At 47.8% G+C, this 20400-nt stretch overlaps 1 protein-coding gene across 2 annotated transcripts in view; it reads left to right on the plus strand.

Moving 5' to 3' along the window:
• Window positions 1-871: 871 nt before the first annotated feature.
• cadm3 (cell adhesion molecule 3) overlaps window positions 872-20400 on the plus strand; it is a 28953-nt gene continuing 9424 nt past the window's right edge. For both annotated transcript variants that reach the window (XM_067253387.1, XM_067253388.1), the window contains exons 1-4: window positions 872-1040; window positions 2289-2435; window positions 17888-18037; window positions 20152-20304. In XM_067253387.1, the coding sequence (XP_067109488.1) occupies window positions 2345-2435; window positions 17888-18037; window positions 20152-20304 (394 nt within the window). In that variant the 5' untranslated portion in view covers window positions 872-1040; window positions 2289-2344. The remainder of the gene's footprint in view (window positions 1041-2288; window positions 2436-17887; window positions 18038-20151; window positions 20305-20400) is intronic.

Raw genomic sequence — 20400 nt, forward strand, 5'->3', positions numbered from 1 at the left:
TGTTCACATAGCCCGCATGCATGTCACATCTGATTATCACGTGCCAAATTAACAATCAAAATAATAGAAAATTGGCATTAGCCTATTAGAATAGGCAGCAGGCTATGTAGGCCTAACGTTCCAAACAAAGAGATGACAAGACAAAAAATGAATCCTCAAGCAACTGTAGAGACATACTTCCCACACTCCCAGTTCAAACTGATGTCTGCATGACCGTCTCCTGTCTCCAGTTTGTTGCCTTTGGTGATTGGGCTGTCGTGCCGGTGCTGCCATCCATGTTTTAACCCCATGCCTCCCTTCACACACAAACTAATCCGCGTGCAAAACTAATCCTTAATCCCCTAGCAAGTTGAACCGCCTCTCCCCCCCTACTCCTCCTGCTCCTCCCGATTCGGTTTGCGAACACCCACTAGTTTGCCGGCCCTGGCGCGTGGTAAATTCAACACTAAAAGCAGACTACGCTTCGTGTCCCAAACACATCATAAAAGAAAACAGATAATACAAACACACACCGCACATTGTAGGCCAAGACATGTATAGGTTTTTATATGCAACTGTTACCAATGAATAACGTTTTGTAAATGTAGGCTAAATTATATAGATAATGCCAGTGATAATACATGATGATTACTTGACAATAACAAGCTGAAATCACAGCGATCTGCTGCTATCTTTATATCTCCCTCGTGTTTGACTCAGTATGCTCTGGCTCTGTTATCCGAATGGTATGGGCCAAATCGTATTAAAATCCCCTCCCCTACCCTCTCTGCCCCTCACACTACCCCCTCCCTCTCTGCCTTCCTCCCTCCCACCGTCTTTCAGCCAGACTGTTTTTGCTGCAGTGAACGGTAGACGGTGGAGAGAGGGAATAAGCAAGAAAAACAAGAAGCAAGGGAAGGAGGGAAAAAAGTCATAGAGACAGATCCAGTGAGAGCTCGATCGGACCAAGCAGCAGTGAACCAGCTCCAAGGAGTCCGGATTCCGAACCAACACGCTGAGTGGTTTTCCCGCAGGAGAAAGGACTTTCAGGCAGAATATCGGTGTGTAGACAATGCCAATGTCCGTGCAATAGGCAATACGTGTTATTGTTGTTGGTGTCCTGGCTAACGGTGGACGACACTCTAGTCACTATTTGGTGCGTTCGTGTCCTGGAATGTTTCTGTTTTCTGCGCACACTCACTGGCAGAAAGAAATGGTAAACCGTTGGGTTTGACCCGGGAACAACAACGGATTTTCATGTATTATTTAGAGCGAATGTCTATGTTTTCTGTAATTGGATTGAAGCCTACATTATGCCCCCTCTCCCCTCCCTTTCCCGCTTCCAGAACTGACCGTGTGATTACGCGCAAGGTGTTCTCATTGACTATGCTACGTTCAAACACGCTAGGTTATCTCAACATACTCCGCTATATGTCTGGATCGAGGAAAGGTGTAGGGAAAGAGGCGTTGCGAGAAACCGTACCGGTCGTTTCTACACGCATCCAGCAGCATTGCAGGTAGCGACCTAGACTATAGGCTATACGTTCTATAAGTTTTATTCAGTCTAATATTGACTGCAAAATGTCCGTATTACTACTAACGATATTGAAACTAGTTTCGTTTCCTATGCCTGCACGCTCGATTCGAATGGCTGCAACAACAATAAATACTCCCGTCCCCCCATCCTTCCCCGCCCTATTCGCCCGCCCGTCCCGCAGGCAACCTCTCGTTATGGTTTGCTCTGAACGGCGACAATGAATGAGCAGTTCGAGGATGAATCTAGGCTTGCCTCGGCGTAGGGCTATTTTAGAGTGTACGTGTGACAGGATGGAGGGTATTATAATGACAAAGTGCGCGCGTCCATTTGTGACTGTATGTGAAGGCGCACGGTGAATTCTCAGCGGGCGACAGGTGCATCTCGCTGCTGTGTTTCGCTGCTATGCCTGGGCCAATGGATAATTTCCTACGTTATTTGTAATACCAGTTGTTTTGGCTCAGCAAAGACATCCATTGTTTTTCAAAGGTTGTTGAGGCGGATCGAATAATTCTGACGTAATTATACACAAGCTACTGATTATTATACGTTTGTGATCTAGACCGTTTCCTTTAACAATGATAAGGGCTCGATCACTGCGTCACCCCCCTGGTAGGCTACTTTATGACACAGGCCGATCGATGAAACCCACGGAGCTGCGCGTGAGTAACGTGCCTAAACGTTTATTCAGCACCAGCCAACCAATCAAAAAACAAGCAATTAATCGAGAATGCCTGAGGTGATGTTTGCTCTCTTTCTTTTATCTCCCTGTCAGGTGACCCGAAGGTGCTTCTCGGCCCTCTGTTTTGAGACGGATCTGTGCGTCTGACCATGGCGTTCACTTCATTCCCAGGTCCTGGACTACGGACTCTCATTTTATTGACTGTACTTTCAGCATCGGTTCAGAGCAACTTCCTCAATGGTAAGTAGTGGCCTCCCCTGACCCCCCACATCCTCTCTATCTGTCGCTTTATCTGTTGACGTGAGGGGTTTTCGTTGTTACTGATGTTATTACAAGGGAACCATAGGGCCGTGAATAAGCACATGGGGCACTTCTCCTCCCCCTGAACCCCAACGGAATTTCAGCTGTTGTTTTTGATGAATGTGTGTGACCTATGTGCACAAAAGCGTGCATGCACACACATCATGCCTGTTCACATGTGCTCTTTCTTGCACACATGCTCTCTCTCTCTCTCTCTCTCTCTCTCTCTCTCTCTCTCTCTCTCTCTCTCTCTCTCTCTCTCTCTCTCTCTCTCTCTCTCTCTCTCTCTCACACACACACACACGCGTTCGCACACACATCCCCGCACACACAGAAGTTCCTCCTCACATGAGAATAGTTCGTGGCGCAGACGCACTCACAGTCGTGATGAGGCAGAACCTGAGCACTGGGTCTGCTGGGCAGGGTTGTAGATGGAGGCTGAAAGAGGATTTGATGAGAGAAGCACTTTGTAATGATATCATCCTGGCTTTAAGCACCTACCGGATGGGGAACACACTCTCCAATGTGCTTTTCCAATTACATAAGACTCAAGTGACTTTCAGTAACACAATCGCAGCAGGCAATATCTGTCCGGAGCTACAGCTACTGTATGTACTGTAAATGGCTTGGGGGAGGGATCCTCTGGTATTTGTTACATTCTAGTGATCATTGTTGCCCATTACCCAGCAGTGTGAGTCAAGAATCTGGCAACGCAAGGAGCATATCAACACACGTCTACTACTTTGAGTTGTAGTTGGCTAAACCCATTAGCGCATCGTCTCCAAAGCACTTTTGCACGGCGTTTGCCTACTCACGGTCCAACAAAATTGGAGGCATCCACAATCACACTGCACTCCCCCCCCCCCCACATACACACACAGCGCACATACACATGCATACAGACACACAAAAACACACACACCACCGCACACAGACTTACTTGCTCTGCCTTTAACCACGTCAGCTGTTTTGACTGCCTGTTGAATTATGCATAATTGTATTTTTTTGTGCTTCTGGAAATGAGAGGCAGATGATGCTCCAACGCATGCCCTGGTCAGTCGGATGCTGCTCACAGTGGGAAACAACAGGGGATGCACCGACATTAGGTCATTGTTGAATAGCTAATGAAATCATGTAGGCCTTGAGAACCATTGTGACAGTTGTGATTAGGACTGTTGATGAGATATCATGTTGGTGGTGGTGGGGGGGGGGGGGGGTTGGGGGTAGAAGATCTTGGGGATCAGATCTTTTCTTTTTACAATACTCCAGAAATTGAGCCTATAGCTTCATTTGTAACGAATTTCCAAAAGGGCCATTCACAATGTAAATGATTTCCGAAGCAACATACAAATTGCGCATATGTATGCAAATAGCACAAAATACTTTTTAATGTCCGTCTCTGGAAAGCAGAGACAAACCTGTTCATTGTTTTAGCATAGCACAGTCTTAAAATTGAGGCCGGTTTCAAATGAGAAAAAGGTACATTAGACGCAGGGAAATAGGCAAGCAAACCAAGAGTAGATAGGGATTGCTTCCTGGATTACCACATAGCATCAACTGTGTCACAGCCGGCACTTTGTCCTTTGACCTTTTCAGGGCTCGGTCAAGTTGAGGCGTAAGACCAGGAGACCAGCGAGGCTGTTAACTGGTTGGAAAGAGGGGGAGAATCAACATGTGATTTCCTGCATGCTTGTGAGCATGGGCAGTCTCTTGTGACCCAACAGGGTGGCCTTGTCAGTGGGAAATGGATGGATTGGCTGTGTGTGTGTGCACGCGCATGTGTCTTGAGCCAAATAATGGCTCCTAATGGAGGAGCACCCTTCTAAAAGCTCATAAACAGAGGGGAGCTACTTAGCATGAATAATGCAAGGATATAGTATCAGAGAGACCATTGGCTCCACACATCAATTGCTAGCAGATTTGCCGTTCAAAACATATGTCTCAGAGATATGTTCAGAATCTATATTCAGATTCACTTGAAAGCCTTGGCCTCATCTTCTTTTCTTCAATGTGAAGGGGAACTATAGGCACAAACCATATGCATTCATGTCATGACAGAGCGCACATCAAGCTTGTTTAAACTTCTGATGCATAACCCCCCCACGTGACTGTGTCAAAGTCACGGAAAGGGCAACACTAACTGGTTTTGTCCCTGCCAGGGCTTCCGTACTGGGAGGACACTAATTGCCAGCAATTTGACATATTCATTTCCACAGCTGGAGGTTCAGCGATGCAGCTCAGACGGAGAACCTCTCCCAAGGATACCGATTAGGCTCTCCGATTGGCTGGCCACGTCTGGCCTGGTTTTGTGCCCGTATCAGTAACCTAGTTACCCCATGACTGTGTGTCTGCCTGTCTGCCCCCCCCCCCCCCCCCCCACCCTAACTGCCATAGCTTCCCATCCGCTACTAGGCCAGAGTCTCTGTGGTCGTCCAATCACGGACCTCGGGGAACATGTGCGGTCACGATATGTGGCTGATGGTTTATTTACCTCTACGTATTCCCCTGACTGTGGCATTGAGCTGAGTCGCCAATCCAGCTGTGGCCAATGATGAGGAAGGATTAAATAGATGGGCACGGGCTTAGACCAATCAGGTGGGAGAGCTCAGTGTCTATGTCCGTGCCAGCAGCTCACTTTACCTCTCCTCTCTCCCTCCCTCCCTCTCTCTCTCTCTCTTTCTCTCTCTCTCTCTCTCTCTCTCTCTCTCTCTCTCTCTCTCTCTCTCTCTCTCTCTCTCTCTCTCTCTCTCTCTCTCTCTCTCTCTCTCTCTCTCTCTCTCTCTCTCTCTCTCTCTCTCTCTCACTCTGCTCAGGCAAATGGCTCACTCTGGCACCTTCTCCCCAGGCGGGGAGAGACTGGCCTCCTTTGTGTTGTTGTTGTCATTGTTTATTGTTGACTTCCTGTTTGCCAAGACCGGAGAGCATTTCGGTAATACAGCGGTGGGCGTCTGCAGGGGGAGGCTCTTGCCTGTTAATGCCACCTGATAAGCGGCGACTCATTAACAAGCTGACGTACCAGGCAGCCGGGGGGGAATTACTGGTACAGACTGGGACATTAATAAGAAGTGTGAGCTTTTATTCCATTAAACACTACTGGTTATACTAGACCAAGACTTTGTTTTTCCCCTCATGGCATATTACCTGGCCCAGGAGAAGGTACTTGCTCTTCTGGATTTCCGTTTGTTTCCTTTAACGGGTAATTGGCCAGATTGTTATAGTATAGTTACTGGAACATTCACGGTCCAGTGCAATGAGACTGTGATTGGCTCATATAGTTTTTTTTTGTAACAAGAAAACATCTGGAAGAGACCATTGTTTCTTCTGTTGATTATGCTGATTCATTAACTTGAAGGATAGCGAATTAAAGACCCATTCCATGGTTTTTCCAGCTGTTCAATGTCTATTTGGATTTGTGGGTGACATATTGATTGTTTAAGAAAGTAACTCATAAATGTGTTATGAGTCTAGCAGTGTAACCCAGTCTGACATCATACTAAATCTTTGTTTTCCTTTTTGTTGTCCCTTGAGTATTTGTAAACAAACATGCCTCAAAACATGTTTCATGCAAATATAGACTCTTACTCCCAGCATTCATAGCTCCAACTATGAATTGGATTGCAATTTTCACCCCCTAGCAACCAATGATGTCAGTAAACAAGCATGTACTGCTCCTTTAAAAGCAACCATAAGAAGAAGATTGGTAATGTAAAGATGTATGCAGTGTCATCCTCACACTTACATCTCATGCTCACACATTCATAAGCGAGCAAATCAAACCAGCCATTTCCACAGAGATGTAATAAGTAATAGCTGCAGAAAATAACCCAAATTAAAACACAGTGGCGATACACCTAACTGACATGTCACACACCCGAGTTCTAAACAAGACCCAATCAGACCTCATCAATCTGAGACAGATCTCATCCATCCATACCCTCTCCAATGCCAGATTAAATCCGAACAAATCAATCCTCACTCTAAGCATCACAACTGAGCCGCCCAACACTCTTGGGAGATTGTGAACGCAGCGTTCTGGCCTTTTTTCCATCGGTGTTAGGCCCATGTCCATCCCGAGGAAATTGAGCTGTGTTCGCAAACCTGTCTAGAGTGAACGCTGCAGTTTAGAAAGCCGTTTTGACAAAAACAAAACACTGGGGCTGAGAAAAATGACTCTTTTATATAAATATACTGTATATTAGGGACAAACATCATTATGGTCAGCCTCATACCACATGTGATTTTTCCTTTGATTGCACCTTTCGCAGTGTCGGAATTCTCCTATGGGGCTTTTAATTGATTGCTAGAGGGCCAGAATCAGCAATGTGTCCTGTCATGAACGCAATGGGTGATCACTGAAGCCTTTCAGGAAAAAAATGGTATTCTCTCCGTCAGTGTGTGTGTGTGTGCATGCACATCAAACCCCGGTGATGAGCGCTCCTCTAGGTGCTAGCAAGACCCTACAGTGAAAAGCGGCACACATACACTCACTGTATTGATTGCTGCCTTTGCTGTGTTGAGCAGAGGATTTCCCAGGAGTGGGCTCGGCCAATGGAAGTTCAGATGTTCGTGTTGTTTACAAGCTGTGTCTCATTTTTGATGAGGGCGTCAATGTGCTTCTCCAGTAGGACTCGCAGTCTTGTGGTTTGAATCACAGACGTTAGTTTTTTCGGATTGAGACATCATTGGTTGACTCAGTGATGTCTCCATCAAAGTGGCAGGCTTTATGATGAAGCCATCCGACACTAAGTCACGTGCTCGGCCACGTAAGAGCATTGGGAGCTGTAATAACCCTAAGACCTCGTGCAACATCATAGAGCATGCTATGGCGCTGTAATGCTATATACTTAGGCATCACGAACCACGCTGTCTTTAGCTTTAGCCTCGGCTAAGTGGTTTCCTGATGATGCGAGCGGGCCGTCTCACTGGGCGAGTGGCGCTAATGCGCGCCGGCGATGAGGACATCGCTGTGCGGTGAAACTCAGCGGGTGCGTCGGCTGGTGAAAGACAAAAGAGCCAAATAGGCGTTTCTAATCTCCGTTGCTGAATGAATTGGAAACAAAGCAGAGGAGACGTGGAGAGGAGCCTGGACACATCGAGGATAAGCTGATTACCCCAGGAGAGAGAGAGGGAGGGAGGGAGGAGGAGGGAGAGAGGTAGGGAGAGAAGGAGGGAAAGAAGAGGGAGAGAATGAGAGATGAAGAGGCAGCAGAAGAGGGGAGGAAGGGGGGTGGGGAGAAAAGGAGAAGGAAGGCAGACTGAGAAAAGGATGGGGGTGGTGGTGGGGGGGGTGGGGGCGGGAGAACGAGGAAGGAGATGGAATATGTGGAAGGGAGAGGCGCAAAGAGAGGCAAGGGTGTTGAAAGAAAGGGAGCGAAGGATACACGAGGGGTGTACTTAAAGCAAGATATGGAGACAGAAGGCGATAGAGCAAGGTGTGTCAGGTGAAACAAGAAGGGAGAGAGAGTCACAGTGAGAAAGGATGACAGGAGCATGTAAGGTTTTCAGAATATGACACAAATACAGCAACAGACCATTCTGTCAATATGATGTGCTAATGTCAATCCCATTCAGTCATTTCCCCTGCTCTAGTGGCTTGTTGTCACTATGCATGGAAGGAATCACATGCATTCCAGGTGTACGTGCTAAATATACAGCTAATTAAAATTAATGAGAATTTACTTAGAAAAGAATATGCTCCCTCTGTAAGCCTCTTATCTGCATGAGCATCACATCCCTGCGAACACACACACACACCTTTCTTCGATTCACTCTCTCACATGTTTGCGGCACACAATTGGAAGATCTTCTGTTAGCTTGAACACACAAAGACAGAAATTTTTCTCTGTGTCTCTGTGTCTCTCTTCCCTCTCTCCAGCTCCAGTCTGTCTCTCTGGGTACTTGAGGTCTGACTTTAAACTTGCTCATTATTTCATAAACGTATGAGCAAGGCCCCCCTCTCCCCAGACACACAAACACAAACTACCTTTCACTCTCTTACTGTAAACACACACATCCACATCCCAGACAAGCCCTCTCGTTTTTGTTCAAACAATCCCCCAGTGAGACTGGCGGCAGTTTACTGGAAGGAGTTCATTCACTCAGTCTTGCGTTCGCTTCACACTTGATACATTTTACAAAGTGCTTACTGGCCATTTTCTTTCGAGGTAAAAGATGTCCAAGTGGTGTTCTTCTGGAACGCTCCATTTCCTAACGGAGTGAAGTGCATAGTAATTAAACGCTCTTCAGGCTGTCAAAAGGGAAACCCGCAGAAGAAGAAAAAATGACACAGTGAGAATTAATCAAACACTTTATTAGCGGACATGCATTAGCGCGGCAAGGACCTAGCTCTCGCTTGGAAAGAAGAGCTCATCCTATATATTTTTTCAATTTCCGATTTGAACAGCGGTGTTCCGGGGCTTGAATGAAAGAGTCATATGACATTTGCTTTCAACGAGGCAAAAACGGGGTAGGTTGACTGCCGCGAGATGAGGTGGTGCCACCGTTTTCGAAGAGGAGCGTGTGAGCGCTTCAAGTGTGATTTGATTGTTCTTTTTTAATAATAGAGGGGTTTCAAATAGCGCAGAAGTCAAACCCTGTCGGTTAAGCTCAACGAGTTTGTGTGTAGTGGGTATTTCATTTCATCTGACACATTCATGTGCTTCTGGCTCTCATTCACCTCTCTTTGTCTCTCTCGCACACACTCTTTCTCTCTTCCTCCCTCGCTCAATATACCCCTCACCTGTGCGTCTATTGTGCTTCGGCATTCCATTACCGTTCTCGAAGTCAAAACCGTTAGCATAATACACCTACATTAGCAGTATTTACAATTGATTTAATTGAGTTAATGAAAGACATGCCCTGAGTTAGCACTAGTGTAGAAGCCCCAGGCACTATGGAGACTCCATAAACTGTAAATTTGATCAGTTACTTCCAGCACATGACTGAACCATATTTCCTTCAGACAAATGTGTTTGATGTAAATCAGAAAAGATAATTTATACACTGTGCCTCCTTTCTTTTTCAACTTCTATGAATATTGAATAATATTAATTGTAAACAAAAAAAGAATATATTCTGACTTATTCATTGTGTTGCTTTGTTTCAGTCCCTCATGCTATTTCCAGGGTGGTGTTTGAGGCTGACGGTAGTTGGCCTTAGGGACTAGTCTCAGAAAAAAGCTTTTATTTTCATAAATGATTTGGTTATTTTCATATTTTTTCTCTTCAACTTCTGTAAGTCACAGAGCAGAGCCAGTGGGTTGGCCAGTCAAATCTTCACCCCATTCACGCTTGTTGAGTTGAAAAATGAACATTGTTGAAAAATTATGCAGCCTACAATATGTGCCAGTAGATTACAGTGATGCCTTCAAAACAGCACACACAATGCAGAAAGATCTTTATAATGTAGTTATTTGAAAATGTTCTATACCTTCCCCAGCCAGATGTATTTCTGCACAAGACATCCAGATCCAACAGTAACATCCGATTTTTAAATGATGCTTTGTGACATTCTTCTCTGTGTATTTTAGGATTCATTCTGTGATGAACTTTATCATTTTTGGGGGAGGGGGGTCATTTACAGTTTGTGTGGTACATTTTTACAGTTTTTATGGAATACAGAAGTCATGGAATCATGCTTATCTTGTATACTCAATGGTTGCTCAGAGGTTTTTATGACAGGATGGCCTGGAGCTGCAGATCTCTCCTGCTGTGTGTGTGTATCGAGAGGATTCTGTGATTAGACCAGTGTGACTGATGTGTGTGTTCTGTGGCAAAGCTAGACTGGTTGTTCTGGTTACGGTTTGCTGATTGCTGTGGTCAGGGCTCTCCCTGCCTCCCTGCCTCCCCTCCCTCCCTCCCCTCCCCTCTCCCTCCCTTCTGTTTTGTACTGATGTTTTAGCATACTCTGCAGGGAGTTCTCCTGCGATGCCAATTATATTGACTGAAGAAAGGGGGAGGGAGGAGGGGTAGACAGGAGAAGAAGAGGGAAGGGGAGGGGGCTCAGGAGAGACGCTGAGAGGAAGAAGGCGACGAAAGGAGAGATGGAGAGTAGGGAGGGGGGTGAACAGGAGGAGTGCAACAAGAGAGAACGAGGGAGAGGGCCGAGAAGAGATGGAGGGAGGGAGGATGTCGAGGGTTAGCGGATGAAAGGGAGGACCAGGAAGGAGAGGAGGGAGAGACGGAGAGAAATTGGAGAGAGAGATTCCGTCTGTGAGTGTAATAGTTTCCTGCTGTCAGACTCAGGGGAATACACTCACTGCATAGAGGAGAGGAGGAATGAGACGGAGGAGAGAGGAGGAATGAGACGGAGGGGGAGAGAGGGGGGGGGCAAGACCGAGAGGTGAGAGAGAGGAGGAAGTAAGACAGGAGAGGCAGGGAGAGAGAGAGAGACAAGAAAAGGATAAGAGAGAGAGGAAACCAGGGTAGAGAGGGGGCGGGCATGTGGCAGAGAACGGGGAGATGGGGATAAAGGGGAGAGACGAGGGCGCGTATGTGCATGTGTGAGAGAGAGAGAAAGAGAGAGACCGAGCGGGAGAGAGCAAAGACACAGATGCAGCCGAGAAAGATAGAGGATGGCAAAGAGGCAGTCGAGAGAGGAGAGAGAGAGAGAGAGAGAGAGAGAGAGAGAGAGAGAGAGAGAGAGAGAGAGAGAGAGAGAGAGAGAGAGAGAGAAAGAAAAGAAAATGGGAGAGAGAGAGAGAGAGAACACATGCAGGAGAGTGAAAGAGAGAGAAAGCGACTTCAGCCTTTTCCCAGCCAGCCTTTACCTCCACCACCCCACTTCTCTAAGCAAATGTCGTCCCTGACACTGAATTACAGCAGCTTAGCTCAGTGTGTGAATGGCTCCGTGTGTGGTGTGTAGCCCTCTGCCTGCCTTTTTATTGTATTGTGTGTGTGTGAACATCAAGTATCTGAGCAGTGTTGCGTATCAACAGGCGTTAGTGCGACACGTGAATGCCTGGGTGATGTTTGGAAAACACACATGCCTTCTCCCAGGGACTTGTATGAGCAGAACGCATGCACTTGTACGAGTGTGTGTTTTCCATCTCAAGTGGGTCACCAGATGGCATGGCCAGCGCTTACCCTACTCAGACCGGCATGTCAGTTAAGAACATGTGGACTGACCCTAATTACTCAATTAGACGTGAAGACAGATAGTTAGCAATGCCCCCCCCCCCCCCCCCCCCCAACCTGGCCAGCCAGCCAGCCAACCCCCGACCCGAAACCCCCACAAAACCGCTTCACCTCACGCAGAGACCAGGGGTGCTTGTCTCTTTTTGCTTGAGTGTGTACGGAATAAAGACAGTGCCCGTCTGCTATTGTTCCCCTGGGCCGGTCTGGTGCCATTGTTAGGGTGGGGCGCCCCTCTCATGGTCCTCCAATTGATCTTCATTGGGCTGATTGGGCCTGACGGACTGTGCGGGGAACAGAAAAGGTCGCGTTCGTTAGAGTTACATCTTGGCGGTGCTCCGGGGTCATGGCGTGGAGCGCACACACACACACACACACACACACACACACACACACAGACACACACACACACACACACACAGATAGACAGACAGTCACATAGAGGGACACACACACACTGACAGTCACATAGAGGGACCACACATTGACACGGAGGCACACATACATGCCGCCATTCACACAGGCACACGAACACACACAACTCGACATTGAAACATGCAGGAGAAGACATGGACACGTACACGCTGAACAATACGGTAAACACGCACACTAACATTATAGAGTACAGGAAAATACACATACAAACACAGACACATACACACACATTTACCACATTATAATGACCTCTGCCTTCACACATACAGGTATACACGAGTCACAAAAAAACACTCACACACATCTCTCACACACACCTCACACTCGTACACACATTTCAATACACGTATTCAAAGCCACCCTGGTCCTTTCATCTGTCACTGTTGAGTAGTCAGAGCCTCCTGGCCTGCACTAAAAAGAGACGGAGGCAGTTTGGTCCAAAAGCTGAATCCTGAATGCTCACAAATGCTCCAAAACATATTTATAAAACATATATTCATTCTAGAAACCTGAAACAGGAAGCATTCGCGTCATCGGGACGTCACTATTAATTTCAGTTTGAATTGTGCTGTTTTTCATTCAAATGTCTTGGATTTTGCATGTGGGTCTGTTAAGATCATCCCTTTAGAAGTGGAGATGTTTAGAAATGTGAAAGGGAACAGACCATTTTTAAACTAGCTTCATTTAAACTTTTTGTGCCATCCACCAGACATTCTTTCTTCCAAACACCGAACACGTTGTCATGTAGCTCATTTGCTGTGAGTGTGTGTGTGTGTGTGTTAAAGGAACAGAGCGACCACAAGGGCCGAGACTCTTACAAAGGTCAAGCTTCAGGTCACCCTGGTTGCCCTGGTAACCCTGTACCGATCGGTTGCCTGGCAACAAACCTTCTTTGTTCCAAATGATTTAATTTGAAGCATATCTTCTCCCTTAACCCGTGTCTCATCTGCCTGCCTCACCTTTCCATCCCCGCCACGTCGCTCTCTCTCCCCTCATCCTCCATCAGATGATCTGTCTCCCTTCTTCACTCCTTCACTATTCCATGTCCTCCAACCCTTCCCAATGCAGAGGCCTGTTGGGCCATCTTTGCTTCGCTAGGTGTGCCCCCGGCATTGTGAGAACGGTGTGTGTGTGTACAGGTGTGTGTGTGTACAGGTGTGTGTCCTCCTGGCTCTGCGTTCGGGCAGGGAGGGAGCGTGCCCTTGTTGGTTTGTTTGTTTGAATCTGTATCTCTCTATCCCTCTGCATATGCTGTGGTATATATTTATACTGCCTATAACTGTCACGGTATCTCTCTCTCTCTTTCTCTGTCTCGTATTCTCTCTCTTTCTGTCTACTCCTTGACTGATATACTGCTTTCATAACTCCTGCCCCCTAGTAATAGACTTCTTATTTCTTTAAGTGGTTTATTGGCAGGAACAGTCAGTACATTTGCCAAGGCATTAAGATCTTGCTCTTTCTTTTTCTTTCTTCTGCAGTCTCTCCCCTCCCTCCTTTCCTCCCTCTCTCCGTCACTCTGCTGTGCCTTCCCTCTCTGCCCTTCTCTCCTGGCCTCATACCCTCTATATATCTTTCTTTCTCCTTCTCCGCCCATTTCCATTCTCTTCTCTCAGTCGCTCCCCTATCTCTCTCTCTCTCTCTCTTCCGTCAGCGTTCTGTCCCTTTGTCCTCCCTTCTCTCTCTCTTTCTCCTCCTCTTTGCCGCCTTTCTCACAGTGGTCCTTTTTTGAGCAGGGTGGGGTGTTTTTGGCGCCATGCTGCTGTAGACAGGGATAAGAGGGGGGCCGGTGGGGCGGGGGGGGAGGGTGGGGGGGCGTCACTGCGAGCTAACCAAGTTTGACAGGCAGGGAGGGAGGGTGAGGGCGGGAGGTGGGCAGGCGCAAACCACCAACTCCAGGAGGCGGACAGGGGAAACCAGGCCGACTGAGGGGAGTTTGTTTGTGACGGGGAGAGGATGGCAGGGGCTCTCTCAACTGGTATCTGGGAGGGCTTGTGCACTCCCCAAAACACTCGAAGACAATCAAACAAATGACACAAATCACCCCTCCCCCCAAAAAAGGGTGTGATCGATCTCTCTGCCAGCGAGGTCGATCACACACGAGGGTACATACTACCTTTTGGGAAGGAGCAAAACAGAGTGGGCATCGCCTTTTCGGAGGAACATTGGATGTCGTTTTAGAACGAATGATATGCCTTTCCTGCCGCTATTCCACCAGATGAATGGAGCCTGTTTTGCAGTGCAGATGGACAACATATTAATTGGGCCTCTTCTCAAATGTTTGGTTGGAGCTGAAACGAGAAGGAGGGGAGGTCGGAAATGAGGAAATGTGTTGAGGGGAGGAGGGTGGGGGCTGGATAGAGAGATGTAAAGGGTAGAGGTGGACAGAAGGGCACACGCACACCCAGGGGGATTGGGAAGGGGCGGCCGCGGGGGGTGGGGTGGGGGTGGGGTGGACAGCTGGGCACAGAGAGGGGGGGTGGTGTCTGGGTGGGCCTCGTGTGCACATGGACGTCTAGCAGGGTGCGCTCACGTGCGCGCGCGTGTACGTATGTCTGCCCGCGAGTGTCGCTAACGTGCGCGTGCATATGTTTGTGCGGAGTCGTCGCCTTTGAATGTGGGTGTGCGTGTCTCGGAGCGTGTCTGTGTGTGTGTGCTACACGACGTCCCATCAAACACACACCCGATCTGGCTCCAGCTGCACAGACTGCGGTGTTTCCCCCTCGAAATCTAAGCCCCATCAGTGCTAGCATGACAGATGACATTGTCATGGATCATATCATCTCCGCCGTAGCCTCAGTGCGCTGGGTTATCTCTGCTGTTTGGCGTTCCTTGCTTTTCTGGTTTCATTATGCTGTAATAATTGGTAATCACGCACTGGCATGATCTCACTGATGTCTGCCTGTGGGTGGATATTCCTAGAGGCAGGGAAGGAGGGAGAGAGAGAGAGCGAGGGGAGTGAATGAAGGTCTGGCCAAGAAGATGGAGAGAGAGAGAGAGAGAGAGAGAGAGAGAGAGAGAGAGAGAGAGAGGGAGAGAGCAAGAGAGCCCGAGGGAGACAGAGATAAAGAGAAAGAGGGACAAAGAAAGAGAAGGAGAGCAGTCAACTGGAGGAGTGGGATTGAGGAGATGAGTGGGGAGGAAAGGTTGACAGAAGGGTGGAGAGGTGAAAGAGGACAAGAAGAAAATAGGAAGGGAGGAAGACAGATGGAGGAAGGTGGGGGGAAAAAAAAAGATGGAAGGAGACAGATGGAGGGAGAGGAAAGGGGTGAAGATGAAAATGAAGAAATGAAAGGGGTATTTTTCACTGTCTGTTCGTCGGGACACTGTTTATTAAGTTTTCACTCTTTTAGGTCTTTTGCCCGTCGCCCTTTCACCTCCATCTCTCTCTCTCTCTCTCTCTCTCTCTCTCTCTCTCTCTCTCTCTGTCTCTCTCTCAGATGCCTATTTCTTAGACATTTATCATCACCCCCTTTATCTCACACCTTCACCATTTAGTTCTCTCTAGTTATAGCTTGCTCCTTTCTCTCTCTCTTGCCACCTCCTCATTTTCTCACCATCCCCCTCCAGCTCTATCTCGCTCTCTTTCACGTTCTCTCCCCATTTTTCTGACTCGGTCTGTACCTCTAGGTTCTCACCTCATGCTGCGTTGAAAGAGTGTAAATTGTGTTTCTTTAAATACCGTGGCTTCCTCAAACTCACAGCCGTGTGGGTGAGTGTGTGTGTATGTGCGGGGAGAGGAGAAGAGAGGAGAGAGAAGCAACAGATTCATTCATATGATCTCAGTCTTCAGCTCATGCTCCCCCAAAATAATCCCGTTCCAGAAACCTCGACACAAACGCTCCTATATTGTCTAGACAGCATTCAAGAGAAGCTTCCCATAGACGGCATTGTGACACAGCATCACCTGCCTTCTCGACTCAAATCCTATAGGCTACGCTGCTACAGATGTAGCGACTCGTGTCTGAAAGTCTGTCGCGGTCGACCGCCTGATGTTTGATGCGTCAGGGCAGCCAGTGTGCCAAAGTGTGTAGCCTATGCCGACTTGGAAGATCTATTACGGCCACAAGAATGAGCTCAAGATGCCATTGGAGGAGACACTAATCTCGTCTCCATTTGACCACTAATTCAACCCAGCCCGCTAGAGCTTGTGAGGCTGGCCACAATGGAGGGATGAGCAAATGGAGTCGTACTCACTGTGGCAAAAGGCCATGGCCTGAAATAGCTCTTAATAGCTCTTAATGTTCTGTTGACGTCTTAGTCAATCTGGCTGTTTGGTTGGTATGACCACCTAACTGTAATCTTTTTTGGATTTGAGTTCCAAACGATTTCCAGTTACTTTGAGTGCCTTAAGGGTTCGGATGCCATTTAGGTTGCGGTTTAGGTTGACGTCTCTGCCAGCTAAACATAGTCACGTGTAGGCCTCGTGAAGGGTTTTCACTGTAAACTCTAAACTTACACTACAACGCTGCTTAGAAATGTCGGGACTTTGACTATTTTGTACTACCACCTAGTACTGCATGTACCCGTAAGATTTTCCCATTTAGTGTGAGTGTCCGAGTTCCTCCTGTCTTCCTGCTTTGCCTCTTTTATGTACCAACTGGAGTTCACTGCTCACTTTATAAGCAGACGTTCTCGGAGAGAAGGAGAGAAAAAAATCGATAGAACCACCCGGTGCAAGGATGTGATAATTCTGCAGTCTGAATCTGTACCTGTCTACCCCGCTGACAATTTAGTTCCAATTAAACTATTTATACATGCCATGTTTACAGAGGTGAGGACATGCCTTTGAGGCGTTTCAACGTTAAAAAGTCAGTGTTGCTGTCGTTGGTTGAAATGCATTTAGGTTTTTCAGTCCTATCGACGTATCAAAATGCAAGAGCGAGCTCAGTTAATGGAACGAGTAGTTTCTGTAGCTCATGTCCACCATATGATTTATCATCCAGTGGGATTTTAGATTTAGGCCACCTCGCCGTGTAGCAATTGTAATATACAGTATAAAATCAATTTGCCGTTATTAACCGGGAAAACCAGGTATCTTATGCAGTGTTGGACCAAATTGCCTGAAATTGCAATGGAAATGTGCAGAAAGTATTTGAAAGGATGCAGAAAAAAGAGAGTTCTACAAAGAGAGATTCTTACGCAGAGTGATGCAAACATTGCATCCGACAGTCACGTGCTCCCGTCCTCTCGGAACTGAACCCGTGCCCTGTGGATGTTGCTCTATTCAAATTCAACATCCAGTCTAGGACTCCGTTTAATTATCCCAGGTCACAAGTGTTCTCCCTTTCTGACCCTCGTTACCATAATCTCTATCTCATTGGTCCATGTTCCATTCCGGAAATCCATATGCATGTCCTACAGAATGACACTGCTGTCGACACTGTGAGGTCACTTAACGCCATTTAGTGTGTGAAATGCTGCTCATCCCCCCACCGACCCGTCGCTTTTCTGTTCCGAGTCCCCATAGGGATTCCTTCTCCTCCTCTTTACTCATCACTCCATTCCCTTAGCGACTGTAACCTCCCAGGGTAGTGGGGCTGGGATAGGCTCATCAGTCACACACACACCGTGAGACCCAGGGCGCCCGAGCAATTTATCACAGAAGCACGCAACAACACCCACACAAACACAACAACAACACCCACACAAACACACACACACAAGCACAACAACAACACCCACACAAGCACACACACACGCAACCCCCCCCCCCCCCCCATTGCCCTCCAGCTCTTTTCTCTCTCTATTCCTGTCGAAACGTGCCGGTGACAATGAAACCTGAACTGACTGTGCTTTCTTGTTTTCTTTTGTCTTCTTTGTGCCTAGACGATGACCCCTACCAGCCGATGACCTCGGACCAGACCGTGGCAGTGGGCGGGACCGTGACGCTGACCTGCCAGGTGCAGGAGAGCGACAACTCCTCCCTCCAGTGGTCCAACACCGCCCAGCAGACCCTGTACTTTGGAGAGAAGAGAGGTGAGGCAGGGAGGGAGGGAGGGAGGAGGTAGACTTACCGGGGGTGAGTCATAGATAAATGGAGGAGGGGAAGCAGAGACGATTGACAGGAGAGGGAGGGAGGATGACAGGAAGGAGGGATGACGGAAAGAGAGAGAGAGATGGAGGGGGGGTGGAGGGCAGGGAGAGCTAGATAAGAGGAGTCAGGTAAATGTGTTTGTGAGACGGTGAGAGAAGAGAGTGATAGGAGAGGACAGAGAAAGGTTGTGCTTGTGTGAGAGAGCAGTAGAAATAGAGAGGAAGAAAGTGGGATGGAGAGGATACCAAGAAAAGACAGGGTGAGGAGGCAGAGAGAAAGAAAGAGAGAGATGGAGGGAGGGAGGCGAGAGGGACCAAAATAACTAGGCTGGCCTCTGCTACAGTAGCTATACCCTCAGAGGATATCAGATCACAACAATGTCTGCAGAGAAGAGACCAATACTGACCCAGTCACACACACACACCAACACACACAGGCAAACACACTGATTATGCATACCCTCACACACTGCTGTACACACAGGGACACCACATGCAAGCTATGGTTGTACACACTAATACACACACCCTACACACTCACATACAAAAGTGTTCCCATACAAACACACACACGCACACATGGTCCATCCAAATGATTTGTATTGACCTACCTGTACATAGTGATTTTATTGGTGCTGAGACAGGGAATGGCATATTACATTTTCAGGTTCAGATCAATACCACATCATAAGTAAAATCACATGATTTCTGAAATACAATAAGGTTCCCCTCATAAACAATATTTATCACAATAAAAAGAATGTCAGGAGGGAGGAAGAGAGAGAGAATGACTTGTAATTCCTTCTTAAATATAAAAATACCCCTCAAAATATTTCTCTATATGTATTTCGCCACTTTAGCAAAACAAACACTGAAGACTAGACATCTTGGTGGGACTCCTTCCTCCTTTACTAGTATGGTCAGAAAATGTGAAGGATTATCTCAAGGACTCCATGGAAACTACCACTACTACGCAAGAGAGAGAGAGATAGAGAGAGGAGGAAGAAGGGGTCGAGAGAGAAGACATACAGAAAGAGAGATAGAGCGAAGTAAAGATGGAAGCAAGGGAGATGAAGGCGGAGAGAGAGGATGAGAGAGAAGGGAAGATTGAAGGGAGTGAGATGAAGGGGTAGATAGAGAAAAAGAGAAGTGTGGAAAAAAAGAATGAGGCAGACAGATAGTTTTGGGGAGGCTCCAGGGGCTGGACATAGCAGGCAGGGGAGCTCTGCTAGACAAATGGACCTCAGTTACTGATAAACCTGGCAGACAAAGCACTAGGGTTGGAGCTATAATACACACACACACACACATCCTGAACACAAACACACACAGAGACACACACACACACTCACTCACTGAACCTGATGCATATGTCTAGACAGACCAAAAAATCCCCATCGCTCACTAACAGACAAACAGACAGGCATATATCAGACTACCCGTAGAGGTCAAAGATATCATGCAGATGAGACTTGAAGTCATTTCTAGATGTTTCATCATCTTCTGGTAAACTCTTACAGCTCACTCCCTCAGCTGTTTGCCTCTGTGATGCCAACACTTTAATGTTGCTTTTCTCTCTATCCCCCCCATCTTGTTTTCTTCCCCCCCCATCCCCCCTCCCTCCTTTCCTTTTCCCTCCTCTGTCAATCTGCCAACCGCTTCTTCCTTTCACTTGTTCTCCCTCTATAATTTGCTCTCGTTTCCTTCTCCTCTCCCGTTGCCACCGTGTCACATTCTTTTCTTCACCCCCGTATTTCTCTCTCTCTCTCTCTCTCTCTCTCTCTCTCTCTCTCTCTCTCTCTCTCTCTCTCTCTCTCTCTCTCTCTCTCTCTCTCTCTCTCTCTCTCTCTATCTCCCTCTCTCTCTCTCTCTCTCTCCTCTCTCTCTCTCTCTCTCTCTCTCTCTCTCTCCCTCAATCCCCCCCCTCGCGCTCGTGGGCACGCACATGCACCCCTGCATTACCCTCACCCCTCCCACCCTCTGCATTACACCCCCCCCCCCCCCCCCACTCCTCTCCCTACCTCCTACCCCATACCTCCCCACCCTTCCGGCCCCAGCTCTGAGAGATAACCGCATCCAGCTGCACAGGTCCACCAGCACTCTGCTGTCCATCACCATCGGCGAGGTGCAGCTGTCTGACGAGGGGGAGTACACCTGCTCCATCTTCACCATGCCCGTACGCACCGCCCGCGCCACCGTCACCGTGCTGGGTGAGTGTATGTGTGTGTGTGTACAGAAGGGCTGAGGGGGGTAGCAGGGGAAGGTGTTTGAGATATGATATGTGGGTTGGGGTGTGTGTGTGTGTG

Source organism: Osmerus mordax, chromosome 16 (assembly GCF_038355195.1).
Source record: "Osmerus mordax isolate fOsmMor3 chromosome 16, fOsmMor3.pri, whole genome shotgun sequence".
NCBI lineage: Eukaryota > Metazoa > Chordata > Actinopteri > Osmeriformes > Osmeridae > Osmerus > Osmerus mordax.